The following is a 23,990-nucleotide window of genomic DNA, read 5'->3' as shown; positions in this document are numbered from 1 at the left end:
GAATGGAACTGATGGCCATTCTTTCGGATGTGAACCACTGGGGCCAGTCATCCTTCATCAAGACAGAAGGTGTCACACAAAGGATGAGGCTTTGATTCCAACCAGTAAAAATGAAAATCTGGGCCTCTTAGGATTACTCATAGCATCCTTTGTTTCTGTACACTTACTTTCTGGTTTAATTTTTTATCAAAGAGATTCTGGGTTGGGAAGGTTTGTCAGAGGTCAGTGTAATAGAAATGAACAGCTCCCACCACAGGGTGGTCCTTTATTAATAAAATATGATTTTAAAAATAAGTATTTCATGGAGGTAGGAGACTGGACCACATGATCTGTTCCAGACTTTACGGCCTGCAATCATTGTTTAAGGACAGCTTTACGTTGGAGCAATTCCCCAGGGATAAGAAAAGTATGTGGGAAGTGCTGTGTGCACTGCCTTATGGACTGAAGACGCACAAGTGTATATGTGTTATGCATACACATGCATACACGTGTGGACACATGAACACACACTTATGTATGTACACAAACATGTGTGAACACACAGATATTCAGTTTCTATGGAAATTCACTTCAGTCTACACAATGGGAGGCAATAGTTGAAGCAGCTAAAAGGGAATTTGTGGAAAAGTTTTTGGAGCTAAATTTTCTTATGTAGAAATTTGGAGTTAACATTGTTTAAACCAGGCACAAATGTTGCCAAGAGGTGACTAGAAGTGAAATTAAAGGGGTTAACTACAAATCTGCAGGCAGATGCTCTTTTCTCCTTCCCATTGGCCCCTTATAGTCCTCTCGCCATAGCATTGAACACGGTCACTTGAGATCACTTAGACTGTGTTGCTGTCCTATGCTTTTAATCACTTCTGAGAAGGCTTCTCATGAAGTACTTGTCTCTTTCTGAATTCCCCTTTGTGGAATTACAGACACCTCTCATTTCCCTGCTTTCTGTCTCCCATGTGTCTCCTTCCCCCACTGGGTCCTTGTAATTCCACCTGTGTCTTCTGCGAGGACTATGTGGTGGCAGGGGGCGGGGAGGGGTGTGGGTTGTGTGAAAGTCATCCACTGTGACTCTGCCCTGCTCTGCAGTGCCTGCAGTCTGTGCTGACATCGTTTTCTGAACTATTTGTTGCCTCTGCTGTCTCTGGTCTTGTAACATGGGCTTGGGACAATAGATTCCTTTATTGCCCTTGTAATGGTGGCTGCATAGTTTCACCCCAACATGTTCCTTTTTTTCTTTTTTTGCTACTGGGGATTGAACTCTCAACCTCGCACTTGCCAGGCAGGCACTTATGCCGCTGAGCTAAATCCCCAGCCCCCCAACATGTTCCCCCCCCCCCCCATTTAGCACTATTTAAATTTTACTACAGGCAATTCATTGAACTGAATGCTATGGGGTTCCAAAAATAAGCAGGGCAGTCTCAAAGGGAGGGAACCTATGCATACAAACATTTCAGCACAAGCTGGATTGAGCAGTTCTCTGAAAGCAGCACAGTGATGGTACTGCATTTCAGAAAGTGATCTTCTGTGATCAAGGCACTGGTGTTTAATCACTTACATGCTCAATTTGTTCTGTTATCAAGCTAGACTTCCTGTTGCTGCAAACGGAAACCCATTTATGTCTATTAGAGCCACAGGTATTAAGTTATCCTCTAGCCTCGTCTTTTCTAGGCTGGATGCCAATGCCCATTTTGCATCTTCTAAATATCAACCTGAAATACAGCAACTCTTCAAACAGGAAACCAGAATTGGACATAATAAGGCTGGAGCCCAGGCTGGCTGCGCCTGGAAGAGGTCCCAGTTCTGCCTCCTGTGTTCTTGCAAACACATCCTTACATCATTTTTTTCATTGAGGTATATGGAGCAAAGGGGCAAAACCAGAGGAAGAACAATTGAAAAGTTATCTGTGGTCAGTATTCTTTGCAGTAACCTTGCAAAGGTTATACATTCACTTTTTGGCTCCTTTTCCGTTCAGTATTTGTTGCTTTGTTAGTCTATCTTCAATCTACTTTTGCCTTAATATAGCAAGCTTCACACCATTTTCCAGGGTCCATTTTTCAACTCTTTCAGAATGTATGATAGTTCTACTATTGGTAACTTAAATAGGAAGCTGAGGAACACAAGAACTGAGAATAAGACCTTTCAAAGAGTGCTGACTTAGGCCCATCAACCAAGGAATGAATAAAAAAGATGTAGTATTTTTATACAATAGAGTAGTACTAAGCTGTATAGAAAGATAAACTTGAGGCTTTTATAGTTAAATGGGTGCAACTAGAGACCATACTAACAAGTGAAATAAATCAGACTCTTATGTGTAGACACCATATTATCTCCCTGGTATAAGAAACTGAAAGAATAAATAAAATCCAAAAGCTACAATAGATATTATAAAGGGGAAAGAACTGTTCAAAAGGAAAGAACAACTGGAATAGGGAAAAGGAGAAAAGAAGGAAGGGGAAAAATAGATAGCTAACACAATTGTAGTATGTATTCTATTGGTTCATTGAAAGGCACAGTTAGTGCTTATATTGTGTGATCAATTTTGCATGCCAGTGTCTGGTAACCTGAGCAACTATTTTGAAGACAACAATATACAATACAACCACTGTTAACTTCCTAGCATCTTATTTTGAAATTCTGTATCATTTTCATTGTTTTTTTCTTTAAAATTAAAGGGAGGGGGTTTGGGGCTGGGGATTTAGCTCAACGGCATAAGCACCTGCCTTGCAAGCAGGCGGTCGTGAGTTCAATCCCCGGTACCGATTAAAAAAAATAATAATAAAAATAAATAAATAAAAGGGGGGGGGCTGGCTTGAATTTTAACACCTGAGAAGTCTAATGATCTGTTTGTGACGATAAAGGTTCTAGATGGCATAAATAGCAGGTTCCTGTATCTCTGTCCGCTTTTATGAGACTCCGGGCTCTTTGAGGGAGAGGACTCTGTCTTCCCATCTTTGTGACTCCCTCTTACTCCTGTTAGTTCAGTGCCTCAAGAGAAGCGGGTTTTCAATCACATGCATTCCATAAACCACTTAGTGCAATGGCTTTATAAAGAGCAAGTAATGACCTTGGCTGAGTTGATTTATTTATCTTGTAATTGAATCACATGAGAACACAAGGAATATCAGTCGTGGCTTGGCCTCTGCTTGGTGTTGCCCCACCACTGGGGCAGAGATCTGTGTAAGTATGCAGGGCTGTGGGAGGGACTGGAGAGACTACTTGCTCTTACAGATTTGAGAATCAGTCCCTTAGTCCAACCCCATCCTGTAGGTCTGTACCCTGAGAAAGGTTAACTGCAAAAGGATGCACAGCAGTTTCTACAAGGTTTGTAGACCAAGCTTTAGTGTCCAGATGACAAAAGGTAAGAGAACACAGAGGAAGGTCATCACTCTGCTGTGTCTGTGCTCCTGTGGTTTTAGAATTATGAAGAACTGTAAGGGATGCAGGACCACCTCGGATACCTCCAAAGGCCGCATCACAGGGTATGCAATGGTGTCTTTGGCACACAGGCCCACAACTAGGTTGGGCTCCAACACAGTGACAGTGAGAGGGTTCTCTGCAGGTGACTTCCTGACAAGAGAGGCCCAAGCCTCACTGGGGCATTTGCAAAGAAACAGGAACTATGGGGATGGCTTGTGGCAATTGAATTTATAGGCATGAACTTGTGAGAGATTACCATGGAGATGTACACAAATAGAAGGGCTTTTAAATTGGAAAAATGTGTGGTAGCCCTGCCTAACAGGTAACCCTTGGAGTTAAATGACTACTGATGTGACTCTCTTGACATTCAAAAGCAAATTCTGAATGAAAAGACACGAGTAACAGCACAAAGGCACCATCTTTGAGATGTCATTATGGTTTACTACGAAATTTGACCAACATGAATTATAAATGTTATAATGAGCATGTGCAAACTAGCAATGAGCCTAAGAAAGAAAGCTTTTGGGTTAATGTAGTGCCTCTGTGTGTTTTAGGCAAGCATCCTCTTCTTTTCTACTTGAGGCACATGCTCCCCTGAATGAGTTTGTGTACACTCGACTTTCTTGAGGACTAAATCATCTGGATCCTTCCTTTCCCACTTTTGCACTTGCATCTCAAGTCCTACTCCAGTGGACCAATGAAGCAGCGCTTGAAAGGTACCAGTATTGACTGTGGGGTGAATAGGATGAGAACATGGTGTGACGATGATAACACTCTGTCTTGGTGTTTCCATACTTTTCACGGCAAAATACATGTTCCCTTATCAGGAGACTCCACTCAGTTAAAACGAGGGCATTCTTTCCCCACCAAGATCACACCTTTGGTCCCAGCCTTACACGGCTGATTTTCCCCCCATAGCATATCTTGACCTCTAGCTGTATCCTCCCTGGCAATCTCACATATATTTTTCGTCAGTGCAACACACCCTACCATTGCTCATAAAGGTCACGTGGCCAGAGTGAAGATTTCCCCCACTTCTTTTTTTTTGCCTTTTGAGTGCTCTTTTGTGCTCTCCACTCTTCTCTGACACTTCTTTTGTCTGGGAAGCCTCATTCCTTTTTTTCTCTGAATTCCATGATTCTCTATGAATCAGTTCTTTGCCCTACTTCTATGAAATCTTCCCTTTTTTGACTTTATTTCTTTACAATTTATCACCACAGGGGAAGAAAGCAGGAAGTTAGAGTGTCCCCCTCATGATTTGCATGCATTTGAGAAATAATTTTGTCACATGGATAAGTCACCCTCTCCACTAACTTGTTATAAATTTCCTCTTTAAAAAAAAAATACTCCTTTGTATCAATTACTGAGGTCTACTCTCTAAGGTCCTTTTGAAATCTGGGCATTTTAGCTAGCTGTGCTATTTTCTTTTCCTGAAGGTCATTAGCATGGTCATTAGCATTAAAATCATGCTTCTAACTCCTTTCTGCCTTCACCTCAAAATATATGTTTAAATCAGTGAAGCAGCGCTTGGAAGGAACAAGGCTTTGACAATATTTTCTTGAATGAATGCTTTCAAGTGTATGCCTACAAATTCCCAGTTCTGCTATCAGTGATGGTAATAATAGCATTCACTTTATTTAATTCTAGGAAGGAAGCATATGATTTTTTAGGTGTGAGAACCTGAGTAATGGCCATAATAATATATTCTAAAATGCAGATGCAATTAAACTGTGAAGAGACTTAAGAAATCATTGCAGGGACTCTTCAAGATATATTCTAGTGCAGGAGAAAAAGTCAAAACCTTAAAGAAAACACTTAAGTTTGTGAACCATAGAATTCTCAGTGTGTATCACTCTTGTTCAAAGTATCTGACTATTTCTACAACCATAAATGTATCTGTCTACTTTACACATCTGGATATTAAATTTACATGTAGTTTTTATAGCTGGAATCAAATCCAGAGTTTTCCCAATGATATTATATAAAGATTTTAAAAATATAAATTTCATTTTTTACAAGTCAGACCTTGACTCAAGGATATTTGTTTCTAATGTTAGAGAAATGGTCTATTATGTGTTTTTAATACTTTGAATTTTTTATTTATATTTTAAAAGCTGTTTTATATGTGTTATTTATAGGTAGTAGCTCCTATCCTAGTTTGTGACAATGGATCACATAAAACTATACATGCTTATGATATGTGTAATCATATAGAAATAACCTATAATCCATACAGAAATAACTATAGATTTATATAGCCTTATTTATTTTTTTATTTGTAATTTTTTTTTTTTTTACCAAATCATAATATTTTTGCTGGTAAGGATATGTGACAATGTCTTGTGACCTGATGCAGGCTGGATGAGACTTAGGCATACAACAGAATGTCAGTAAGTGTTTATCATTTACTCTCTGGGGTAAAGAAGGAAAACAATGACTTGGAGATGCTATACCAACAAGGCTAGTTGACTGGACCATCCAAAGGCTTTCACAAAGTGATCTTTTTGGGAATTCATCATCATTTAAGGTCTAAAAGTTCTATAGCAGCAGAAACTAAATCTTGGGAGCTCCAGAGGTGACAGGACCCAGGTACACTGACTGACTCACAGTGGTTTGAGAGATTCACACATACATCATGATGCCAATTGATTAAGAGAGAGCGGATAACTCCCTAGTCAGTTCCTGGACAGCTCTCAATTCCCAGCAGGACGTCTATACCCAGAAACCCACAATGTTAGGAAGCTACACAGAGACTTCTTCGTGTGCATTGATGAAGTCATCACAAGGAATGTTTCACCTAAGCCAAATGGAGACAACCCAGTGAGAGTAGAGTTCTCTGTGACGAGACTGAACAAATTCTGAGACTCACAGTCTGTCTCATTTGGCTATTCCCAGATGCCCAGTGCTATCCCTTGGTTTGGATGTAGCACTCATGAAGACATGATCTACTGACCTATTCCTCTTTTAAGTTTCCTAAGATCCTGAGTTAAAGTTAGAGTCCACTTGGTTAAATCTGGGCACTGATGCAATTTAATCTGGATGTAGTAAATTATCAGCAGTGTTCTGTTGTAGAAGTTTGATTGCCTTTATGGTGGCAGCCTAAAACCAGAGATTAGAAAGAGACTAAGAGACGAAAGAGTTTTAGGGTTGGGTGTTATTTTACTTTGATGGTACTTAGCATTAAACTCAAGCCATTATTAAGACAAGAAAACAAATGAGCTCTTTTTCTTTCTTTTTTTCCTCACTAATTTATAGGAAAAAACAGACAGCTTTATTTAGGGAAAACATTTAGTGAAAATCATATTCATTTTTTTCTCATTCAAAAGCCAGGAGTCATCTGGAAAGGTTTTTAATTTTAAGACTTTATGAAGAAAACAAAGAAAAGAAAATAGATGATTTTTTTTTAAAGTAGCAGACAGTCGCTTTGAATTTGAAAGCCAATGATGTGAAATATGAATACAGCTTTTTAAAATATGCTGCAAAGAGTGCTGAAGTAATCTGAGATTCTCTTAGGCATTTTAGAGTTCAGAGTCTTCCTAGGATAACTTCAAATCATCTTTCCTTCTGACTTTCCTAGTGGACCTAAGAATCAAAAATTAAATGGAAAATTAAGAGATGCCATTCTGAGACTATTCTATTGTGCTTTCAGGTCCATATATTCTTAGTGTTCATGTCCACCACTTTATTTTGATTACAAATTTTATGGTAACAAATTAAACAAAGAGTATACTTTTATAATGAAAAAACTCAATTTCTTCCTTAGTCAAAATAATACTATTTAATGTACGTGAACTATTTATAAAAACAAAATAAAACAGAAAAAACTAATAAAATACTCATATCTTGATAAAAATGTTTTAGTTTGAAAGGATTCTCCTAAGATTAATTAATCACAAACTTGGTCTTTCATTAGAGAAGATATTGACTCTACAGTTTGATCACCATTGGATTTCTGAGGATTTTGCTTGCATCCTATAATTTGATTATCTGATTTTACAGTGCACTAATTACAAATAATACTAAGGGTCTGAGTACCAGAGCAAATAGGTCAACACAAGGAAACTTACTGCTATTATTTATCTCCTAATGAAACTAACAAAGCATAAGTGACCAAATTACATGATGTAAAAGTCCAATTATCCTTAGTAATCAGAGAACTACATGAGACAAATCTCTTTATGTCTCTAGAGACAATGGTATGGAATCAAAGTGCAATGACTTGAAGACTCATCTGGGAAATGATGGGACCCCAAGCAAGACACTGATGGAGTTAGTCCTCAGGATATCTCGAAGTCAATAAAGTTTCTGCTTCCCTTAACCAGATCAGCAAATTTGGCACAGTTCTGCCTTGACACATGGATACAAACTGACGTATTTGTTCTCATTCAACATTGTGTGTTGGCCTTTGGGGAAGATGTGGCTTCTGATCTAGAGTTGCTTATTTGGTGGGCAAAGCAGATATGTAGACAAATACACATATACAGTGGGTAGTATGATGTACATAGTAAGTGCTTTATGAGACCAAGATTTGAGCTCAGTCACTGTAAAGGGCACATCTGGGAAAGTGTTCTCCAGGCTGACCAGTGAGCAGGACTTCAATGAAGGGAGTCTTGGCAGGCAAAAGTCAGGGTCGTGGAAGCACCTCTGCCAACCTGGAAGAAGACTGGACCGACAGCCACCGCCCTCTTTGTAAATAGCACAGTGTCATTCTGATTGGATAAAGCCATCATTTTAAAGTCTTTCTTCTCAACTCACAACCACAGAGAAAGGAAAGATAAAAACCATTTTCCATTTTTTAAAAACTGCAACTGAGGTCCCAAGCCTCTTCCAGAGGTGACAGGCTCTAAGGACAGTGGCAGGTCATATTTTATAGCATTTCTCTGAACCTGAGTTTGAAAGCCTGGGATACCTGAGGACCAGTCCCATGGTATAAGGTAGCCATAGGCTGAGAAGTGACAATTTCTTTGAGACAAAGTACAAAACCAGAATGAAATTGCTAGTTGAACTACAGTTTAGTAGAGAGGAATCTGCTTTGAACAAATCATCTAGGCACCTCAGCAAGGTAAAGGGATATCATGTACATCACCTTTTACATTTTGAGGACATTTTTCCACATCTTCATTTTCTCAGCCACTCTAAGAAGTATTAGTTTTGTTTTATGCTCCAGGAAGTTCAGGTTGACTAAACATCTATCCATTGCCATCTCTTTTACCCTTGATCTAAAAGGGATCTACTAACAGGGGTTAGAAGACCATATATGGGGTTTGTATTTATAGAATAGGGTTGAGCATGGCATGAGGAAGAGGAAAAAATGCACTAAGCTTGGAATAAATGGCAGACTTTCTAGATTTCTCCTCGCCACCAAGACCGTGAACTCTTGGATATTTTGCTTTGTAAGGCTGAGTGCAATGATTTGGACCTGCATCCCGCTATCAGACAGAATTTTTTTATTTTTCTGCTTTTTGCTTTTTGAGACAGGGTCTCACTGTGTAGCTCAGGCTAGTCTTGAACTCACTACCTAGCCCAGGCTGGCTTCAAACTCTCAGCAATCCTCTTCTGAGTGCTGGGATTACAGGGATGTGCCGCCACCACCACATTTGGCTCAGGAGAATTCTGACTTTTAACCTTATAGGACACCTGTCAGTAATTGTGTACTCCAGGCAGGGTTCCAGTGGAAACCTGACCCTATTCTGAAGCGTAGGCTCAGTAGCCCAGCTATACCACACTGCCAACAAATGCCACAATGATACACTGTATATTCATGTGCCTATGATGTAAAACATGGAGAAACTAAAAGATGAGGGAATTTTCTATTTTGCCTCAGCCTTGAGATTTGCAAATACTCATTCTGTTCAATGAGAAAAACCACCTAGTACCTGTAGCATGATCATCCCTGAATAGCAAAGATGTACTGTGAAGATGCTGGCTCAGAAAACACCTATAAATGCAATGTTTGGATCCATTACGTTCCCCCAAAAGGCCCAGTATGTTAAAGGCTTGTTGCCAGGGGGCTTCAGGGAAGCGACTGATCATGAGGGCTCTAATTTTAGCAGTGAATTAATTCATGAATTAAATGATAATTTAATGATATTATTGGGAGGAGAGGGAAACAGGAAGTAGAGCCTAAGAAGTAGATCTGTTCAAAGAAAAGATCGTGGGGGTTTGGTGCGTCTCTGGGGACTATAGCTGGTGCCCAGACACTTGCTCTTGTTTCTCTCTGCTTCCTGGGTGCCATGAGGTGAGTAGCTTTCCCTTGTCACACCCTTCTGCTGTATGTTTTTAGCTTGGACCCAGATGACCATGATCTGAAATCTATCAAATCACGAGCTAACACAAACCTTTCCTCTTGAAGTGGTTTGTGTCACATATTTTGTTACAGTGACAAGAAGCTGAAAAAGCTGACTAACACAACTGAGTTTCATGGTAAGTTAGGTAGTGACATGGAAGTCTTCAGATCTCTACTCTTCCTACAACATGATTTTCATCCACGGCCCCTTAATAATAGTTTGTTTCTCTTCTTTTTCATCAAGCAAGGAGAAATGTTGGAATATCCAAGTCCCCAAAATGGCCCCCCCAAAAGGTTTACACAATTTTGATTAGAGAAACAGAACTGCATAAGGAAGGAGTGGGCAGAGGTACACATCCACTGGAGTTGCCAAACTGCCTTGGGAAAGATGCGGGTAATTATACCTGATGACGCTTCTTGTCTTTGAACCAGCATGATAACCCATCATCTCATGCTGTTTGTTCATTCACTTCCTGCTCAGTTATTTTCCATATTATTCTCTTGAGTTCCTCAGAAAGTCCTGCCAACAGTGCAGTTCTTTTTTGAAGGGAATCAAAAATGGGTTGACTGCTGTTATTCTAAGCAGGCACAGTGGAACTACAAGCCCCAGAAATAAAGGACTCTTTCATTGCCTAGTTGCTGATGCTGTCTCTGGGAGTTATCTAGCTTTCATTTGGACAGCCCCAAGAAATATGCAAAATTCCCAGTGGACAAAAAGGCCCAGGCTAGTCTTAGAAAAAGAAAAAGGACATATTGAGCAATCTTCTGGAATCTATCAGTTGAAGTCCTAAATGGCACAAGAAAACGGAAACCAGTGAAGATGTGACATGGGATAGTGTGTGTCACCCACAATGGAAACTATGAACATTGGAAGAATTTCCTATTCTAAACAATGTGGGGTTTAAAATACACTCTCGGGAGATGCTCCTGAATGCACAGGCTTATAGCTGCTATTTATAGTGGCCGATGTGTACTTTACCAAGATTTTTATTCCAACAAAGGAACTGTATGTGGTGTAGGGAGTTGTTAAAATGGAAAATAAACCATCACATTTTAACTTAGTCGATTGGTACTAATCTCAAACGTACCATCAGAGCTATCTAGACTAACTGGCAGGAAAACCAGTATAAATCATGAAATATTTTAAAAGAAAATTATGTCTTGAAAAATGTTCAAGTATACCTGGTAACTTTCACCAGGCTAACAAAACATTACATGCTTGTTTAAAAAAAAATGAACAAATAAAAATGACTTATAGTTAGGAAATTAGCTGTTAAATGTAAGTGAATGCTTCTAACGTTGTTTAAAAAGTTGTACTCCCCAGTGTTTAAAAATGAAGGCATGGAATGTGTCTTACGTATTTTACTTGTTAATAAAATCCTTTATTTATAAATAGTTCAAAGTAATACTTCACTATAGCCCCTAAATAAATGATTAAACATTCAAAAATAGAGAAGTCTGAGTTAAAGCAGATTTATGAAAAACTAAAAATGGATTTCCCAACTGCTTGTGAATATTGCTTCTTAGGTAGCAAACTGGTGAAAACTGATTTTATTCATGAAGCATGCACATGAATTCTCTTTAACCTTGATCACGGGTGAATGAGAACCCACTTACACAATCATGACATCGTTCTGTCTGCTGAAGGTTCATACCCAGTGTGGTATTTTCTTGTACACCCATTTAGGACTTTTTGGATGGTAAAGATCAAGATTTCAAAGCAATTGAGATAGATTTCCCTAGACTACGGTTCTGGAGTGTTCTGTGATCATTTCTGTCTGCCATGTCCACAGATGGAAATAGCCACAGATGCAGGCTTCTCATACCTGCTGATCATTGATAGCAGTGAAGAACAAAAGCGAGAGACTCCACATAAATATCTGACAGCCTTATTACATTTTTACTGCCTTTGGTGAGGATTCTGTTCGTAATACTGCACTCTTCTCCCAGATTCCCAGATGCAGACAGCATAAGGATTCTTTGGGTCTTTTAGGTTTACATAGAAAATTTTCTTGCCCTCTCAACACCTTTACCTGAGAGACTGAGAGCACTTTTGCAATGCACTGATCATAGTGCCCTGGCAAAACTATCACCTAAATTCACATTACTTAATTTTACAATTTTGTTGCAAGATAAATGAGTTATTCTGGGCACTTGTTATTGCTGTGGGTAGAGGAGTCAAGGAAAGGAATTGCAGAGAGGCATGCTGGGGTTCCAGGGGCACTGGAAACGTGCTAGATATGCAGCAGAGATTTGAGTTCAAGGGATGTGCATTATGATATTCTAGGACTTCTGCACAAGTTACATAATTTTGTGTATATCAACTTTTTCATAAGCAAATGAATAAAATTAGTCAAGTGGCATAAACAAACAAATAACTTTATATTATTGGTATAGTATTTATGTACATGGTACGATCAAACTATACAGTAAATATATACGTTGGAAAATATCATTACAGGGCCAGTGATACAGCCCAGTGGCACAGCACCTGCCTGCAAGGGCCTGGGTTCAATTCCCAGTGCCAAAAAAGAAAAGAAAAGAAAAAGATCATTACAGTGTAAGACGCACACGCTCTCTTCAATACAGATGGCAAGATTTCATTCTCACTTTCTAACAACTGCTGTCATTCTGCCTATCTGCATATCTTTATGGTTTTTTTTTAATTTTACTAATCTGATACACCTTCTCATTAGAAATATTATCTGTAAGATATTTTTGAATGTAAAAAATGTTCTCCATGAAATACATTGTAGTAAAACCTCCTTCTAAAAGTATGTGCCATTTTCTTCAGCAATAGCCAGTGGCAGTTTTGTACAAAACCAGGGTGTCTCAACTCATCCAGGGGCTGACACATGTGAGCAGACTCTGCCTCAGCTAAACTGGGCGACCCTGGGCGTGGCCAGCCTCTCTAGATTTAAATTTCTTGGTATGTAAATGAAGCTTAAAAAACCTTACAGATGCATTGTGAGACGTGATTGTGCTGAACCGCTGTTACTTCTTGTTGGATCGGGGATTCTTGGGCCTAGGAGGTCTATAGTTGGAGCCTGCAATGCCATTGATTTGTGGGTGCAGGTGCCATAATTTGTGGGTGAATGTGTGTTGAACTTGGAGGAGAGCCCAGGGCCTCCAAGGAAGGTGTGGTCCACACATGAAAGATTAAAAACGCACTACAAAGCAGACCCAAAGGTCAGTGAAAGCCTTCCAAGAGATTTCATGACCAAGTCCCGCCTGTCCTGATGGTGAATGTAGTCTTCCTGAGAAAAATCTGCTGAAAAGTCATGCCCCAAACTTTCCTTGGCTCGAAGGGGGAAACTTGATAAAACTTGATCTCTGTTTCTGTTTTTCTGTGAAATGGGAATAACATGGGAAGTTTTTTGAGGGCGAAGAAAACAATGGCCGTGTCTACACGTGTAAGCAATTTACCTGAATAAGCATGCAGAACAGACCCATTGGCCCAATTCTTCAGTCAGTCTATTGGCACATAACTGCTTTGATGGATTTCTCCCTGTTTTGAGAGATTATTTGGCCATCGCAGAGATGACGGACCTCCAGCCAAGACAATGAGTTGAGACATGAAAAATTCCACTGCTTGATTTGTTATAGTGGAAAGATTTTGAGATTTGGGACAAGTAGGCAGAACTAGGTTGCTCTCAATACTGCCGAAGACATGAAATTGGAATGCTACATAAACTTTCAGACCTATGGATTTCTCAGCTGTAAAGTGAGGATAATAACCTCTGGGTCTTAGGGTTGTTTTGAAATTAAATGAGACAATATATTAAAGCACATCACCTAGAAACTGGCAGGTGCTTGATGTTTTTCTCTTCCCAGTATTAAATGAAAATTTTGGCTGATACTTTTATTCCCACTTAGGAACAATTTTTGTGAAATTAAAATTCCAAAGTGAACTTCAGAGTAATATTTTAGAACTTCTATTTTAAAGGATGCTTCATTAATGAATTTGAAAATTAATCACACAGAAATATGTGATTTTTTAAATATTTGTAAAACAAATTATATTTATATGACAAGCTAAAGTGTGGCCAGCCTGAAGATGGAATTCTTTCTCAGCCTTGGTACAAACATCTTAGTAAGTGTCAAGATCACCATAGGAAAGGAGCTTTATAGCAAGGAAGCAGCAAATCATGAAAGAGTTGGCAGAGACATCAAATTCAAATAAAGTAAAATTTTATCTTGTACCAAATGGCTACCAAAATATTAATATGATTTTGATGATACCAGCTAACATTCACAGTCCATATACCATGTGTCAGTCCTTGCACTGATTTCTACACATGAGTAGATCAGCTAGCTCCATCATTGCAATGACTCTAGGAGGCAGATACAATCATTCTTATATTTCTAGAAAAAGAAATAGAAGCAATGATTTAAATAATTTGGCAAGGTAACACATGTAGTAGTTGTCAGAGGTAGGATTTGAACCTGGGTCTCTCACACCACATACCTAACTGCCGTATCATTCTGCCTTTCCCCAGGTGGCTGAGGATCCATACCTCACAAATGTTACAAATTGAAACTGCTAAGAAAGATTTACCATTATGTTAAGTGTACTGACCCATATATATACCACATTTTTTCCCAGCTGAGAAGGAAGTTATGAGTAGACATATGAGGTTCCTAAGACTCTAGATTTTCAAGTTTTTAATACCACAAGTTTAGATGTAGTCATTGAACAAGTGCCACTTTGGGTAGATCCTCCTGGTACCACAACGCAAGACAGTTTTAAGACCAGAAGAATTACGGGGTTAGTGGAAATTGGTCCAGGAAAGTCTATAACAATGAACTGAAGGGGCAAATAAGTACTGCCAATTTAGAATGAGAGAAAAATGATGTATATGAATCTATGCATTTATTTATGGCTAAGTACAAATAAATAATTATTCCCTAGTGGAAATTATCTACTTCATCTTATTCACATCCTTACATTTAAGTTGGACTGAACCTAAATAATACTGAACAGATGTAAGAACCTTACAGAAATCTTCTGAAATTTCTTCAAAGCTTATTATTTGAGAAACTCCTTTTAAATAAAAGATTGGCTAACAAATGCAAATCCCTGGAGTAATCAACTTTCTAAGAAAACTGAAGTAGGTTTTGAGCACACCTAGCTATTTTAATGAGTTAGGCAATTTCAGAGGAATATTTTATTTTCCTTCCTGATGGGAACTAGCATTCTGATGTTAACATAATAAAAATTGCATTGAAAAAGTTCTAATTTGGAAATCTCAAGGGCATGATTTAAGCAATTTGTGTGTGAGTTAAGTGTTTTTGTGTGTGCATGTGTATTGTGTAATTGGTGACGGGCCATGCCATTAAGTCACGTACAAATGTCAAGGAAGCTCTAGAAAGATATTTCATGGATTCGACGAATTTTTAAAAATTGCTTGTTTTTCTAGTGCAGTGAAAATATGTACTTTATAATGTCTAATCAGGATATTTCAGAAGCCCATAAAAATGTATGAATGATGGCAAGAGCAATGTTTTCTTTCCTTTATGCATGTCTGTGGGACTCAGAATCTGATAATGTGACTCCAATAGGGGCCTTTTTTCTAATCAGAAAATGGAGATGGGGTTGGGTGTGGAACGCGTGTGCTAAGAACGTAATGAGTTTAAGACTTGAAAATGGAGATAGCTCCTCCTTGTTCTTGCTTGAGAACAAGCCTAATACTGGGCGAGGTAGTCCACTAAAGATTTTCTCACGGATAAAAATGTTGCTGCAGATTTCTTAGTAGATAAACCAAAGATCAAAGTCTTTTTGGCCTACTTTAAAAAACCAGCTGGAATTGTCATTACCACTTCTGGCTGAGTCTGCAGGTCCTACTTCAGACCTGTGACTGGTTACACACACCCAGAACTCTTTACTTAGCAGCGAGTTCTTCTCATCTTGCCCAGGGTTCTCATATCCACTGAGATGTACAAACAAAAACTTTCATATTTGTTATTTTGTGTTTGTGTTGCAGAGAATCAAATTAATAACATTTAATAGTGATGCTCCCCGAATGTTTATAGTGTTGATGCTTTCGTGTATTATCCCTTTAAGTCCCCACAAAAAGGCACTTTCATTTCTACCTCTTTACACGACAGGAAACAGAAGATTTCAAAGAAGGAAATGTGTAAGATCAGGTAGCTAACAAGTAGCAGACCTGGGATTTGACCCCAAAGCCTGTGTCTATAACTGTTAAGTGATACTGTCTCTGACCATTCCACTTCTTTGTGTTCCTTCATGTGTATAAAAGGTGTATATTTCATTCAGACATATCCATTCCTGGTGCCATTCCTGGTGCCTGGTGCCTAGAGATATATATAAAGGGCCTGACATTGTCTCTTTGTACTTCCTGAGTAGGAAGGGAGCTGGATACAAAATGACCCTTTTGTAAGGTTCATCCCCATCCCAGGAGTATTCCTATCCCTGACATAATTATTTTGGCTAACTTGCCACACTGCCATTCCAGGACTTGGAACCACTTTTTCCTTTTATTTTAGGCCTTCCACAGTCTGGCCCTATGTACACACTGTGAAGGGTCACACACTTATTTTTCCTATGAAAAAATCGTTGTATTATTTAATTGACTTTAAATCAAGTAATATAATATCAATGCAAAGAAAAATTAGACAATAGCAAAAGCACAAGGAAAATAAGAATGTTTGTAATCCTCCTGAGAAAATATCCATGAGGTCAAGGCTAGAGCCAGAGGAACAAAGACTTGTCCAGAGTCATGTATGGCCTTTGTCTTCAGATCAGAACCATGACTTTAGAACAGTCATTGAGTTCTGGTTCTGGGTATCTGTTTCTTGGACACTAAAATTGGCTAGATTTTAAGGCCTTACCTTCAAATAAATAATTAAATTTTACAAGGTCCTGGAGAATGAACATGGATTTATAAAATCCTAGAATAACAGGACTGGAAGGTTCCCTTGAAACACGAAAAGGCAAGCTTAGTACAAGTAGAGAGACAGGGAGAGAGAGAGAGAGAGAGAGAGAGAGAGAGAGAGAGAGAGAAAGAGAGAGAGAGAGAGACTATGGGACATGATCTACCAAAAGAAATGATAAACAAAGAATCATAAGTAAAATATGGATTTGGGCAAATTATTTTTTGATTATGAGAGATAACTCCCTAAACTTTACTGTGTAAATTCCCTTTAAGACTGTCATTAAAGAAAAATAAATTCTTATAGATGTACACACATACAGACAACTATAATAGAAGAATTAATCAAGTACAGTAGCTGTGTGGTCAACTCTTAGCAAAGTCCTGGATCTGAAAATCCTTAGCTTACCTAGTTTCATGACAGTGTTGCTCTAACCACAGAAAGTTCATTTTATGCTTTTCACACTGATTGCCTTCCACTGATGCAGAAAGCAAAGAAGCTGACGGTATGAATCTAACAGGATGTCTAATATCCAATGCTCCTTTCTAAGTCCTAGCTTCACCTCTGCTAGATCTGACCCTGCACTTGGATTTTCTGATCCTACTCAACTCTGGTTTACTGCCATGACCTGAAATCCATCAAGCCAGAAACCATGTTTATTTATTTATAAGCATTATTTCCCCACCTCCAAGTACAGACCCTGGAAACTATTTGGTGCTTAACAAATATTTCTTTGTAATGGGAATTGAACTCAGGACCTTATGCTTGCCAGGCTGGCACTGTGCTGCTAAGCTGAATACCCAGTTTAATAAATATTGCTTAAAGATGGTATTTTGCAGATTCTCAGGGAATCCTGAAGCCAAATAACAGATTGGAAAGAATAAGAAGCTGTTCCATTGGGACTGCCTGGACACTCTATGAACCTTTGATGTCCACTTCTTTCCCCGGTTCTCCCCCATCTCTGACAGTTTGTCCGTTTGACAGTATCTGTTATGTCTTTAGGATCTCTCATTCTTTGCATACTTGATTCCTTAGGAATATCATCATCTCAGCTTTTATACCATCCCCATCATATGAGTTTGCCCAAATGTACTTTTCTAATAATAATTTTTCTTCTTTTCTGAACAAAGACTGAAATTTTCTATCTCCAACCACTTGGAGGAAGTCTTCATTTAGATGTGCTTTTTACCTGAAAGGAGATATTATTCCCATGACCACTCAAGAAAGGGGCAAAGTAGAGACCTTCTCTCCAGTTTCTTAGACTTATCATCTCTGGAATTGTCTGAGTTTTCCCCTTTCTGGAAAAGCTTGCTAATTCTCCTTCTATAAAGACTCACGCATGTGATCTCTGCATTTCCATAGCCCATTCCCTGACTCGGACTGTATTTACAATACTAACCCTTCCGGTGCCAGCATCCACATTCCAGCCCACTGCAGCCGACTTTCTCTCACACATTTCATCACACACCGCTCACTTGCTACGTCTGTTTGTATTCCTATTATAGAAACACCTAAGGTGGGTAAGATCAACCTTTTTCCCCTCAAACATTAAACAGGTGTCTTGCACCAAGATTTGTATTTCCACTTCTGAGTTTTTGCCGAGGTCAATCCTGCACCTAGACTGCCCCCCTCTATGCTTTGTCATCACCATTTCTTTCCATGGCTTACCCTTCCAAAAATCCCTTTCTGACTAGTTTCACTGAAGGACTTCTCTCTTTCTCTTGGTGTTAATATTTAGTTCCTGCTACCTTACTAGCTTTTTAAAAAAAAAACCTTGTTGGGGCTGGGGATTTAGCTCAGCGGCATAAGCACCTGCCTTGCAAGCAGGCATTCGCGAGTTCGATCCCTGGTACCGATAAAAACGAAAAAGACAAAAAAAAAAAAAACCTTGTTTAGCTAGTGATAATGGTAACTAATAATACTGACTATAATGGCTGCCATTTATGGATACAATGTACCAGGTACTGGGCAAGGGTACTTACGATGTTCAGTAATCTTTAAGACAAGCGTACAAGCTATGTAGCTTTTGTGCTACACGGATGAGGCAGCTGTGGTTTATACAGAGGTCACCTGCTCATGACTATAGAGCTTGTAAGTGGCATAGCTAGGGTTTGATTCTACAGAGCACACTGTGGTGTTCGTGGTACCCTGTGTATTTGCATAATCAAATCTAATCTAAGGTAAGAATGTTATCTTTCTTTATCGCTCTTTTACAAATAAATGGGACACTGGTCCTGATACTTCTGTTGGTGCAAGTTTTCAATTTACTATTGTAGGATCATGGAAGGATCATCTTGCTGTCTTTCGTCTGTATATTGGGATAACCAGGAAGTAAACTGATTTGCTTTTAAGAACATCATTTAATAGATTTTTTCCTGTGAATGTCTGATTTGCTTTCTCAAAGTACATCTGATTTAAGCCACATTAAATGCCACTGTTGTTCATTTTTGGCTTAAAAATGTGCCCTATATTTTATATGCTAATACTTTATTTCCATACCCTGTTTCCAAGGTCATTGCCCCAGTGGTTTCCCACAGCATGACAGTTTACAGCAACACAGTCTACACGGTGGCCAGGCCCACTGGAAATTAACTTCTCCTACATCGATCCCTGGGCTTGGGGTGCTTTTCTATAGAATAAACACTTGTCACAGAATTCCTCTGGGACTTCTTGCTTTCTTTTTTTAAGATTAAAGACTCATTCCCTAAATGGTCTCAATGTTCAATATTTGACATTTTTCTGTAATTTGAATATTATTAACTTTTGAAACCTTTATTTACACATTGCCCGTATCATTAAAAATTCAACCACAAAAATCACAGATTAAATGCAACTGTGTGATTCTTCTCCAAGCTCTCTCTCGTTTTTCATACGTGTTTGTTTTCCTTTGTTTTTAAATGAAAAATTTAAAGTCTTAATGTTAGAGGAACTTTCCATTACTTCTTTTCAACACAGTTTGATATGCAGTGTGGTCCAGCTTGGCCCACGAGTGGGAACAGTCTTTGAGGCCTGGGACCAACATTGTTAACAACGAAACACAAGGATCTGTCCATTTCCGCTCCCTACCTTTCTGCTTCCAACCGCATCTCCTCCCTCTTTTGTCTCCTGAGTTCTCTGCGACGTTCAAAATCATCCATGGTGAGGTGTCAGGTTTAAGGAGACCAGGCAATGTCTAGATGGAACGGGGAAGAGATGGCGTTAGTATCAGCTTCTCTGAGTTACACTGTTCTCTCTCGGGCATCGATTTATTTCTTCATCTTCCCTCTCCTCTCTCTCTCTACTCTTAGGAAAATGTCTCAGCAGACCGATAAGGTAGACAGCGATCAACTTTTGACTCCCAGACTAAATTCAATTAATTCAGTATCATTCCTGAAATTATTAGAGACAAAAGCATAAAATCCCAGGATTACATTTATAAAAGATATAAAAGGCCTCAGGAGACAGATATGTTTTAAAGACTTAAAATATTGGTAGAATGACATGAGAGCTACTGAATAATTTTGTTCTTTGTAACTTGCTGAACCCCAGACAAAAGTTACCAAAAAGAAAGAGAAAAAAACAGAAGAGGAAAAAAAAAAGTAAGAGAAAATAATACAGCATCTAGGCATCATTTGTGTACCCTAAAAGAGTGTCAGCGTCCGGATTTTAATAAAGGCTGTAGCGGAAATGCCACCAGTAAACATGAGGCAGCACTTTTTTAAACAGCACTTTACGTAGTGCTTACACTCAAAAATCCCGGCTTTCTCTAGAGATGGAATCCAACCATTTTACCCTTTCCTACCTCCTCTGTGATGGCTTTAATTCTGGAAAGATCTTCTCTTTCCAGCTCTTCAAAGAAGGAGCCTGCTTCCCCTGTGTTTCTGTGCCATGGAGTCAAGGATTCCAGAATTTCCCTGCAGCCCCCAAACCCAAAATGACTACCAGGAAAGGGGAAGCGGGCTCTTTTTGTCCTTGCTTTGTTTACAGAGCTGTCAGTGGTTAGTTAAACTCGGCCTGGAATCTGGCATTTAAGGCCTGCTTGAAGACTGTTTCCTGTGTGGAGCGGGAGGCCTCCGCTTCCTCTGGAATCCTCAGCTCTGTGGCCTCAGATCACAAAAATATTTTCCAGCTCTTTCTGTGCACACTCAGTGAGCCCTGAGCCCTGCGTGAGAGATCAGCCCAGTGGAAGCCTTAAGCCATCACCTGGGGGCCTCTTTGGAGAAACAAAGAGCAAACTTTCAATTTTGAAGCCAAGGTCAGGAATCTCCCTAAATAAATTGACAAATTCTTTTCTTTTCAAGGATTTTGGCCTCCTCTTAAATAAAGCTCACAAAAACAAAAATAAAACCTCAGTCAACAAAAAACAAAGCTATATAACATTTGGAATATTTCCCTTTTTCTTATTCTCTAGGGCATTATTTAAATTACTCATAAATCTCTAGAAATTCAGATTTTGATTTTTGTTTGGCTTTTAAAACTGAATTCAATCTGTTGTTCTATCTCACTTAGACAAGGAGTAGTACTTCTTAAGACTTTGCTGTGATGAAGAAAACAACTTTTTAAAAACATTTTATCAACCATTAATAAATTTCTCTAAAATTTCTAGTCTGAACTTTCTGTAATTGTTAGAATGAAAACAGGTGATCTGAAGGTCTCCTTGGGAAGGCTGTGTGTCCCAGCCTCAGGTCAAGTGTGTGAGCCAGAGCAGTGGGAAGCAGGATAGAAACTTGGGTGCAAATGTTTTGTACGGTGAGAGAGGGGCTCTTCTTCCTCCAATAATGTAGTCTTTTGCTGGATTGTCACCTCTTGAATAACCACAGCAATAGCATGCCGAAGTTCAAGAACGAAGTCTGTAAAGAAACGATTTGACTTTTTTGATTTATCTGAGTGGCGAGGAGGGTATCCTTGGAGCCTGTGGTTGCTGCTCCTGGCTGATCACAGAAAGAGGCTGTTCTGGCCACTGATCAGCCACAGTGCCACACCTGTGCCTGTGTGGGAAGTACCATGGAGAAACAGCTCAAGAGGCTCCTGGTTTGCAGGGGCGGCATCCTGGATCACTGAAGGGAAGCACCATGACAAGCATCGTGAGGTCACTTTGGCTGACTGTCTTCACTGGCTTTTTCTCTACGCAAATTCTTTTCTTCCTACCCATTTCCTCCTCCTCCTTGTCACCTTTTATTACTTACGTGGGTACTTTTTTTTCATTAATGTTAACCACAGAAAAACTACTACCATGTGAATGTTGCAGAATGTACAAAGGGGAGCTGGGGGGGGGCTGTGAAAATACTCAAGGGAGAACTCTGGGTGACAGAGAGAGCAGAAGCACACAGTGTGGCACAATTTGGTTGGGGTATGTGTGTGCTGTGCAAAGGAAGTGTGTGTGTGTGTGTGTGTGTGTGTGTGTGTGTGCGTGTGTGTTTGTGAAAACAGCTCTTGGTGGGACTCTCCACAGCATGGGACTGGAGGTTTTTCTTAAGCCTTGCACCCTTACATCAAAGTCTTTCTGACCATCTCTGGTGTGGTTGCTGTATAAGAGGAGCCCTGTCTGGGTAGAACAAATGTCAGCCCCACACACACTTTTGGGAACAACAGCTTCCATGTCTCCAGCCAGTAATCTCTCATTTTCTCCCCTCCTCAGTGAGTGCTGGATTCTTTGCAGCATCATTGTTTAGGAAACAGATTCTCAGCCAATGAAAAGATGCCATGTGAAGGCAGAGGGGTTCTGTAAACCATGCATGAAGCACTCGGTGTAACAGTGCAGAGTAGCATGAAAGAGCAACAGGAGGAATGCAGCAGATACATTCTTGGAAACTTGTATGAAAGTCTAAATTTGTGTGTGTTTGGGGGATTGTAAGCAGGCTATTGAAAGAACTCTGATGTGACTCCTTTTGTAAGGGGAAAAACTAGTTCATATATCTGTATTTCCAACATGGTTTCTCATCACTGGCTTTTCTTAAAATAGGATACTTCTACTCTAATTAAGGGACAAGTTAGTGTCATTTCATTCACTTAACACATGGGTTTTCCTTTTGATAAAGATGCTACAGAGCTTGTGGCCCAGGTGGGTGGCAGGATGTGACAGGAGGTGTGGCCTCACGCCTGGCCAGCACCTGTAGCCCTGGATTGCCTTCCCTTCCCTCTTCTTGAGCTTTTTTCTTTCTGCTTCCTAAGAGTAGAATACTTACTGGTATTTCTTCTGCTCTTTGTTTTTGTTGTTTTCTTTCTCTGATTCTACTTTTTGCTTTTGTGTCTCCCCTCCTCCTAGGAAATCTACTGTTAACGTTTGATAGTCACAAGGTTTTTGTCATTTTCCTTGGATGGGTACAGCACCCTCACTATAGATATGTCCTGTGACTCCTTAATAAGGAAAATTAGTTTGTGTCTGCATTTATTTGGGTCAGGGATGGTGGGACTTTGGAGATCGTGTTTGTGTGTGTGTGTGTGTTTGTGTGTTTGCACATCCATGCACACATGTGTAAATGAAGTCAAAGCAGGAGAAATTCTGAGCAGGTTTCTTTCAAATTCAGCTCTTGATTATGAGGGGATAAGGTCTTTGGGTGAGAGTTAAATCCTATATATTTCCAAATCAATCATAAACCAAACAGTGAGTGGAGGGGTGGGAAAGCCCTTGGGATTTGGGGGATATTGTCAGTGTGAGTCAAGAATAAAACACTGGAGAAGTTAATGAAGTCTACAAAAGCAAGTAATAACTTGTGTACTATATGGTAGGTCATTTTTTAAATCCCTTGAAATTTTTTGATTGATAGACTTTATTTCCCAGAGCAGAAAAAAAAAAAACTGTACAGGAAGCACAAATATACACTCCCTTTCTCCTGCCCTCACCCACACTGTATCCTTCATTTGGGTTAAACTCTAATTCCTTTCAAGAAAAGATACTGAAACCGGGCATGGTGGCACAGGTCTGTATTCCCAGTACGTGGGAGGCTGAGGCAGGAGGTTCACTGTGAATTTGAGGCCAGCTTGGGCTACATAGTGAGCTAAGGCCAGCCTGAACTGCCTAGTGAGACCCTATCTCAAAAAATATTAAAAAAGAAAAGTTATACTTAATAGTGTCAGAGAAATCATGGCCTTGACTTCAAACATTAGTATTGTTTCAAGCCACCCCCTTTGTGGTACTTTGTTGCAGCAGTCCTGAGAAACTAGTAGACCTATTGTTAACATCCCACAGTTATGTGGAATATGTGTTACCGTTGACAGCTCAGGATTAATATGCTACTATGTACCGAAGTTCATTAGCATTCACTCTGTGTTGTAGGCTTCTATGGTTTTCACATTGTACATTCAGTATTACAGCATTCTAGAGAATAACTTCACTGCCCTAAAGTTTCCACGTGCTCTATCTATCTCCCTTCCTTCCTCCACATGCCCAACCCAGGCTTTGTGTTTTCTCAAATGC

The 23,990-nt window shown here is 39.4% G+C and overlaps 1 protein-coding gene across 5 annotated transcripts in view; it reads right to left on the bottom strand.

The window, feature by feature from the left end:
- Window positions 1-23,990, bottom strand: part of Cald1 (caldesmon 1) — a 170,940-nt gene that overhangs the window by 74,822 nt on the left and 72,128 nt on the right. For 4 of the 5 annotated variants that reach the window (XM_013158637.2, XM_063250525.1, XM_063250524.1 and 1 more), the window contains exon 2: window positions 19,661-19,766. In XM_013158637.2, the coding sequence (XP_013014091.1) occupies window positions 19,661-19,731 (71 nt within the window). In that variant the 5' untranslated portion in view covers window positions 19,732-19,766. Of the gene's footprint in view, window positions 1-19,660; window positions 19,767-20,375; window positions 20,557-23,990 lie in introns of those variants that run through there. The other variant, XM_013158639.3, reaches the window with a different exon arrangement.

This window comes from Cavia porcellus, unplaced genomic scaffold (genome assembly GCF_034190915.1).
Source record: "Cavia porcellus strain 051 isolate PalLab524CR breed Dunkin Hartley unplaced genomic scaffold, mCavPor4.1 scaffold_6, whole genome shotgun sequence".
NCBI classification, from domain to species: domain Eukaryota; kingdom Metazoa; phylum Chordata; class Mammalia; order Rodentia; family Caviidae; genus Cavia; species Cavia porcellus.
This window is presented reverse-complemented; position numbering and strand designations above follow the sequence as displayed.